An 8,476-nucleotide genomic window follows, 5' to 3' on the forward strand; every position below is an offset into this window, starting at 1 on the left:
TAGCCAGGATGGTCTCGATCTCCTGACCTCGTGATCCGCCCGCCTCGGCCTCCCAAAGTGCTGGGATTACAGGCTTGAGCCACCGCGCCTGGCCTAAAAAATAATCATGCTTATTATCTGTGCTGGAGCCATACTGACTTTATATCAGGCCCCCTCTTTCCATAGGCTGTTGTTTCTTCCAACAAGCTCTCCAAATAAATAAGCCTTGTACAATACTGCCTTAAAACCAAAGTTAAGTCCTGAACTCTGGACTAGTAAGGTCTCCTTTTAGTTCAGGATATTGTATGTCACTGATGTAAAGCACTGTGTGGAGGCAAGTCTCAGAGAAAAAGACGAGGCTGGCAGAATATAAGAGACAGTGACGAATGGAGGAACTGGATGCCTAAAAGCACTTCATTTCACTTTTCTAAATGTGCTCTGTCAAAATGAAGGGAGCAGACCCAGTAAGGCTTAAGTTAGTGGTTGCACAATAAAGTAGAATATTTGTCTTCGCTCTGGAGCTGCAGACCATTAGCATTAGAAAACACCACCAGGTCTGTCTCCTAACATGCCTGGGGACCTCGGAATGGGGAGGATCCTGATTTAATGAGCAAGTTACACCATCTGTCAACAGGACTGCTGAGAGGTAATTCAGCCAACAGCAGTTCCCAGAATTTAAGGAGCAAAACACTTGGGTGCTATTTGTGTAAGACATGGCCCTTAGCTTCACGGTCGAGGAATCCTATGCACCCTAACTACTCAAACTGGGAGTGAAGGGTGGTATCTGTGTGTCTTGCTCACAGTCCAGCCAGCTTCAGCTTTTTTGTGTGGATGCTTGGTGAGCTTTGCAGAAGGGAGGCATCCAGCTAGAAACAGGGTCCTGGAGAGTTCCGTCTGTCCCTTTCTGAGCCTAATAATTTCCCGCAAGAGGGTACAAAAGGTATTAACGTGAACAATATCATTGGCCGAAGTATTCACACTGTTATGGATGGAGGGAAGAAGGTGACAGGGGAGAGTAGATTTCATGTATATTTCTTGTGAGATGTGATTTTGAAATGGAAATAATCTAACAGAATAAATTTTGCATCTAGATTAGTGAAGGCAACATAGAGTTGCTTTGGAAAATACCTCAGTTGTAAAATAATGTGAACTTTTACCAAATGACCTGGTAATTAATATTCAAATGAGGAATTTTTCCCTATAAAAATTAGTCAACTTGGAAATCTATATAAATTCTTCTTCTGCATTTGTATAGCTCATTTTATAATACCTATTAAATTTTGAGGTTTACTTATGTGGGGATTTTTTTTTTCACACACACATGTGACTCCCTGGGCCAGAGCTTGGCACACAGGGAGGAAGGGTGGCAAAAGTGTATGGACCCAAAAGTCAAATAACTGGAAGTTCAAATCCCAGCTCTCTTACCTAGCAATATGAATTTGGCCATATTTCCTAAGCCTCAGCTTTCTCATCTGCAAAATGGGGAGAACAACCATCCATTTCTCCCAGGGTTGATGTGACAATTAAATGAAATAAATAATATAAAATATTACTATTATCTGTAACACACAGGAAGCACTCAAATATTAACTACTGTTAGATATTCAAGTGAAAATATTCATTTCAGTATAATGCTTTTATGTATAAATTGTGAATCATCTTGACATCCTAACTCCTATTGTTCAAAACAAACAATATAAATTTGGGGTAGGATTTGATATGAAGAGACAACTGAAAATCAGCTCAATATAAGTCTGGTATCTATGAATTTCTTGACTGTTAGCTTTGAGTCTTACTCTCTTATTCTCCTTTGAAGCCATAATATCTTTCACAGTGCTTGGCACTCAACTCCAGTAAATATTTATTTAATAAATGGAACATTTATTGAATAAATCATGGGGTGAATAAAGTGGGCGAACAATCTGAACAGTCACAAGCAATTTTACTTAGCTTGTTCACCCAACTTAGCTTTAGGACTCTATTAGAATGCTCTCAAAAGGTGGAGAGCACTGGATGCGGGAAATATTAATAATTTTTCTAGCTTTCCTTCATAGCATCTGTGGTGGACATTTGTCATGCTCCCTGGACTGGCATCACACTCTCAATGCGTATCCTATGTGCATCAGTTTCCTATTGCTGCTGTAACAAATTACTACATATTTAGTAGCTTAGAACAACACAAATGTATTATCTTACAGTTCTGGAGCTCAGAAATCTGAAATGAATCTTAAGAGGCTAAAATCAAGGTATCAGCAGGCATGTGTTCTTTCTTGAGGCTCCAGGGAAGAATTAATTTCCTTGTCTTTTCCAGCTACTGGGGACCTTTTGCATTTCTGGCAACTGCCTTCCTTCATCTTCCAAGTGCATCAATCCAACCTCAGCTTCTGTTCTCACATCTTCTTTTTCTGATTCTGATCATTCTGCCCCTCTTTTACAATGACCTTTGTGATCACATTTGGCCTGCCCAGATAATCTAGGATAATCTCCCAATCTCAAGATCTTAATCATGAATGCTAAATCCCTTTTACTATGTAAAATAACCATATTCGCAGGTTCCTGGCATTAGAATTAGGACACGAACATCTCTGGGAGGCTATTCTTCAGCCAACTCACTATGTTTGGAGTTATTTCCTGCCTTTTGTATCCAGTCCCACCCAGGTAGAATCCTGTACTTTACTTTGGACAGGAGGCATGTGACTGAACTTAGTCATTCACATGCCTGAGATTATGGTTCCAAAGTGAACAGCATGAGGAAGCAGATTTGATAACAAATCCATCTTCTGGTGAGGTTAGTCGCAGCAGTGTCCAGCTTTCTGGATACCAATGTTGTATAGAGCTCAGTCCACACCAGCGATGAGATCTGGCTACTTCTACACAGCAGTGGCAGGAATCCTTTCCAGAGCAATGCCATAATATACCCTTGTAAGTACAGTTTCCACTTCCTATTTTTTGGCCTACCTTCAGACCCTGTGAGCACCTCAAGTGCTTTAATAAAATTTTTTTCTGCTTATAGTAGTCTTGAAGGTTTTATTATTTATAACTAAGGAACCCAATGGACATCGCCTCCTGTGCTAGATTGTAAGAAGGGCCTTCAGGCTTCTAGGAGTGCTCCTAGAAAATTGGAACAGCAGACAATCATTTAGGTGCCAAGTACTTTGTAAAAAGACCCTGAAGAAATGGAATGCAATCATTCAAACTAGGAGTTGGTAAATCGCGCTGTTCTTTATAACACCTGGTGAAGGGGGAGGGGAGAAAGAGAATCTCCTATGGAGGTCTGTTCTGAGACTTTGATTTTCATCTCTTCTCAATATAACAGACCAATTCAGATAGAATTCTGTTTGTGAAGGAATAGCAGGAGAGATTTTGATTACTGATTCTGGTCAGCATGGATGCACCCCTCAGTGATTTTCAAAGCACTTTACAGTCATTAATTGTTTATATTAAATTAAATAGTCTTGGATATCCATTAGTTTAGAAAGCAAAATTATATCTGGCTTAAAACTGCTTTTTGCCTACTGCCTCACTCGCCTCTGCATTATCTAGAACTTGCTCACATATGGCTCTTACTTTATGCATCTGTAAGAGAAGGTGATTTTTTTTTTCCCCCAAAAATAATGCATTTCCATCCCTCTCTGTTCAGTGTCTTCTGCTTGCAGTTTGGAGAGCTCGGTTCAAATCCTAACGGTAGCAGTTAGTAGCTGGGTGACTTGAACTAGTTACTTAACCTCTCTGAGCTTCCTTCTTCTACAAAATGTTGATATTATACTCCCAAACAGACTCATAGTGAAGATTGAATAAGTATGTGGTATGGTGGCCGAGCTCAGACTCTGGATTCAGACAGGTCCACGTTTAAATCTTAGCTTACATCTTAACAGCTGTGTGCTCCCCAGTGTTACCTGGGTGGCTGTCTCCTCTCAATAGAATCAGAGATGGATAAGAACTCCCTTATAGGGTTAGAGATAAAATGAGATAATAAATGAAGAGCACTTTGCACAGTGCCTGTTAGGTTCTAATATTATGAACAGTTAAGTGGCTGTTTGGAGTGGGTGTTTGGAGTGAATTAAAGAATTATCAAATGAAATAATAAAATCAACTTCATGTTTTCAAACATCCCCCCCACCACCACCACCTTCCCTCAACACGGTCTCTAGTGATCTGAAATCCTTTCTAAATAATTGTTTAAAGGTTGTTACCACTAACAGAGATCAGATCTGTGTTTGCCTGCACAAGAATTGGAGAGGGACTGATTACAAAGAAACATACAGACATTTGGGGAGTGATGGAAATGTTCCACATCTTAGTTGCGGTGGTGGTTATAGGACTATATTTTTTACCCTAAACTCATCAAACCATATACTTAAAGTGAGTGCATTTCATGTTTATTGCACTTCAATAAAAGTTTATGTTTTTTTTGTTTGTTTGTTTGTTTTTTTTTGAGACGGAGTCTTGCTCTGTTGCCCAGTCTGGAGTTCAGTGGTACTACCATAGTTCACTAAAGCCTCAGACTCTTGGGCTCAAGTGATCCTTCCACCTCAGCCTCCTGAGTAGCTGTGACAACAGGCACACACCACCAAAGGATATAAATTTCAATTAGACAGCAGGAATAAGTTCAAGAGATCTATTGTACACCATGGTGACTATAGTGAATAACAATGTATTGTATACTTGAAAATTGCTGAAAGAGTAGATTCTAAGTATTTGTAAAAATAAGAATGTGAGGTAATATATATGCATAATTAGCTTGATTTACCTATCCCACAATGTATACATAAATCAAAACATAATATTACATATGATAAATATATACTACTTTTATTTTTAAATTAAAAAAAATTAAAACAACTTGCCCCCAAGAGCTGTGGAAGCAATGGAGAAGCAGACTCAGAGGAAGATGCTTGAAGAGAGATGGTTTGACTGGAGAGGCACTGAGCATGACAACAGCAGGATGTGGTCCAGATGAGGCAGACAGTAAAGCACATGGGGGGCTAAGAAAATGGACTTTGAAAGAGGACTGCCTAAACTGGAATCCCAGTGCCACAGAGTACCACTCCTGGAACTGTTGTGAGCTATGTGAGTCAATTCTTCTAAAGTGCTAAGCACAGTAAAGGAGAAAGCAGGTGTGTTGTACCTGTTAACTGCTATATTATTCTGAGTAATTAGAATGAAGACCAATATCTGACTTCTGGGTTTCTGGCTTATATGTGGGGCACAGCAACAGGGAATGAAGGCACAATGAACTTGCAGAATTCAGCATCTTTCCTCAGGCTCTGGTCATCTGAGCACACTTGGTTTTAGTGAAGTTAGCCACTAGGCAGTTCTAGAATCAAATTTAAGGAGGATTTGGGGCCCTAAGCCTAGAGATTCCAAGGTCCTTGTATAGGTTAACACAACAGAAATGCATGTACCAGGTACGGAAGAGAGGGCCCTCATCAGGACTGGGGTACAAACTGGGGATTTGGTCCAGATACAGGTGACACCTTGTGGCTCAACTGACGCACAGGACCACAGTGAGACAGGGGTACCTTGGAGCAGAGCCTAATATATGGGGTGGAATTATAGGGCCTAAATCAGTGCTACCTCTTCTCAGGAGCAGCCCAGAGGACCATGGGCAGGCTGAGAATGCAGATAAGGATTTTATGACTCTGAACGTAAGGAAAAGCTGGGAGTCGGGCTGGACCTAATCCATGTTGCATGGAGCTGCTTCACTGCCCTGTCCGGGCCTCACCTTCTTGGTGAGCAAGCAATTTGGTACCATGCCCTTTGGTGAAAGCAGGCATGGAACAGGTGACTGACCCTGGGGAACAAAAGCCAAGCTGTCATTCATCACAGCCCATGGTGCAAACCTCTAAGGTAAGCCTTGGAGCCTCCAGTGCACCCAGCGGTGGGGCATCCATCCTCTGGGCAGAGCTTCAATTCACACAGTGGGAGAGCCACAACATAGCAGGAGACATACAGAAGGCTTTTAAATGTCTGTTTTTTAAATAGACATTTAGCAAAGCAGGAGAGAAACTGTCAGAGATCCGCAATTCTGAGTTTAATCTGGAAAGTCAGCGAAGAGGTGGAAGGAAACAGGAAAAGGGAAACTGGAAGAAGAGGCTTCAGGATTTGGGGAAAGCGAAGCAAAAAGTAGTAACAAGAAAAAAAAAATCAGTTGCATATTAGAAACTGCTCAAGTCTCAAATCGACATTTACAGAACACTATTTTCCATTTTTCTGACTGCTCTATGCATTTGACAAATTTTTACTTGTTCTTAACTCTAGCTCAAAGTTCACCTCCTTTAGACAAAGCCATACCCTCTTCTGGCCTCTGTTTTAATAGATACAATGTTTGTAATAGCATATTTTAAAATATTATGCAATGAGTTATAACTCTGGATATTATAGCCACTCATCATTTTCTTGAGGATATTTACCCTTATATCCCCAGGCCTTAGTAAAATTCCTGGCACATATTAGCTAATGCTCAATTAATGATCACTAAATGAATAGAAGATTAAAGAATGAGGAAAGAACGAAGGAGGGAAGATGCTTTTTGACTGTACAGGGTGCATGCAAGGTGAGGCAGGAAGTGAGATTTATAAAGGTATCTTAGCATATCATGCTGGTGATGTGCGCCAAGCTAAGCATTTCAGCTTTCAACCACCGGCAAGGTAGCATAATAAAAGGTTGTAAAGCAGAATGTTTCAAAGAGCTGTTCCCCCAGTGCCATCTTCACTCTATTCCTTATTAATCTCATTTCTTCCCTACTTCAAACTAATGTGCTCACATCCAAAGGTTTGACATATATAGACTCATTCAAAACAAAATGCTTCAAGTTCTCCAGAAAATAATCCTAAACCTCAACTTCTCCAAGAAATAATCCTAAAATAACCTCCCATCTTTGTTCCTCAGTACTTTATTCTTAAGCTATTGTAACCTTGTACCTATTTATTTGTCCCTTGGGAGGTGATGGTTTTCTTTAGGAGTTATGAGTGTACTTTCTAGTGTCAGACTTGGGTTCAAAGCCTAGCTCATCCACCCACAAGCTTTCTGTCTTTAACTAAATTATTTAATATCACTGAGTCTCAGTAAACAGGCACATTTATCTGTAGGCATGATAAATAATGCCTACCCACATGATTTTTGTAAGAATTGAAGGCTATTGTAAAGTTCAAACATGAACTAAACAATCAATACCAGCAGCTAGTGATAGTGGCGCTGCCAATATTAGTTAACAATAATAATAGTAGTAAGTTTCTTTGTTCTTATGTCCTGGTATACTCTGTGGGAGAAAGAATTGTCTTCTTTTTCTTGGGTTATTATTTCTTTTTCTCTCCCCTCCTACAACTGCACATCTGCCTTTTCCCTTCATAGTATTTTGCAATTCTCTGTGTGACTCGAAACAGAGTGCAGGTTACGCATGACAGCTGCCTCTTCCACTGTGCCTTCACACCGTGGATGTCACTGCCATCCACCCCATGCATGAGCCAGAACCCTGGTTTCTTTCTAACTCACCATTCTTCCTCACCCCCACCATACACAATTCATCAGGCTCTGTTAATCCACATCCTGAAGAGCTCTTGATGCCATTACCTTCAACGGGTTACCTGCATCTCCAACCCAGACTGCCACCAGAGCCTCCTGACTGCCCTCATGAGGTTGCCTGTGAGAAATAAAAATGGGATCCTAAGCCCTTCCAACTGACCAGACCCTCTATTTGCCAAGGGGACCCCAGAGTAATCTTGAAAATTGAATTCTCAGCAATGACAGGATGAGAGGTCAGACGTGCCTCAGTATACCCCTCACTTGCTAACCGTGTTAGGCTTTCCTCCCTAAGGGATGAACATAACTAGCTCTTTGGAAAGACTCCACTTTTGATACCAACCATGCTGCTTCTCCTTTTTTTGCCTGAGATAAGACCACTGACCATGCAGTGGTTCTGGCCAGCCTACAGAGAATGTGCAGTAAAGGCTTTTGTGTCCTCTGCTTCACCTTTTGACATCAGAGAGCTTAAAACTCCACCCTTGGATCATGCTAATGTTACCATTTTTTGGTACATGGGACCCATGAATGAGCATGAAGCTCAATTGCACAGGACCACGTTTCTCCTTTCATGAATATTCATGACTGCTCCTATAGCTTATTAAATATGTATATTCGGCCACCCTGTTCAGCACATGCTCCTATTCCCTTTGCCTCTCCCTTGAAGTGTCTGTTTCTAGCTTCTGGCAAGAGGCTATGCTTCCTAGCCTGTGGAAATGGGCACCCTGCAGGCTGTAATGCTTTATGAGAAATAAAGCTGTTTTCCCAAATGTATGAATCTTGTCATTCTTCAGCTGATACTTGTCTCCCCTCTCTGCTTCTCATTCCTGCTCAATTCTCCACTCTGTAGCTGGAGGGGTCTTCTTAAAGCATAACTATGATCATGTGAAACCCCCACCCTAAGGCCCTCTCCTGGCTTCCCGTTGCTCTTAGCATACACTTGCAACTTGTTAAACATGTTTTTTTTTTTTTTTTT

At 41.0% G+C, this 8,476-nt stretch overlaps 1 protein-coding gene across 3 annotated transcripts in view; it reads right to left on the bottom strand.

Moving 5' to 3' along the window:
• CA10 (carbonic anhydrase X) overlaps nt 1–8,476 on the bottom strand; it is a 560,843-nt gene that overhangs the window by 528,600 nt on the left and 23,767 nt on the right. The window contains exon 2 of one of the 3 annotated variants that reach the window (XM_011959998.1): nt 7,474–7,621. The exons of the other annotated variants lie outside the window; for them this stretch is intronic. Within the exon in view, the coding sequence (XP_011815388.1) occupies nt 7,474–7,495 (22 nt within the window). The 5' untranslated portion in view covers nt 7,496–7,621. The remainder of the gene's footprint in view (nt 1–7,473; nt 7,622–8,476) is intronic. 3 annotated transcript variants of the gene reach the window in all.

Source organism: Colobus angolensis, unplaced genomic scaffold (genome assembly GCF_000951035.1).
Source record: "Colobus angolensis palliatus isolate OR3802 unplaced genomic scaffold, Cang.pa_1.0 Scaffold50, whole genome shotgun sequence".
Lineage (NCBI taxonomy): Eukaryota > Metazoa > Chordata > Mammalia > Primates > Cercopithecidae > Colobus > Colobus angolensis.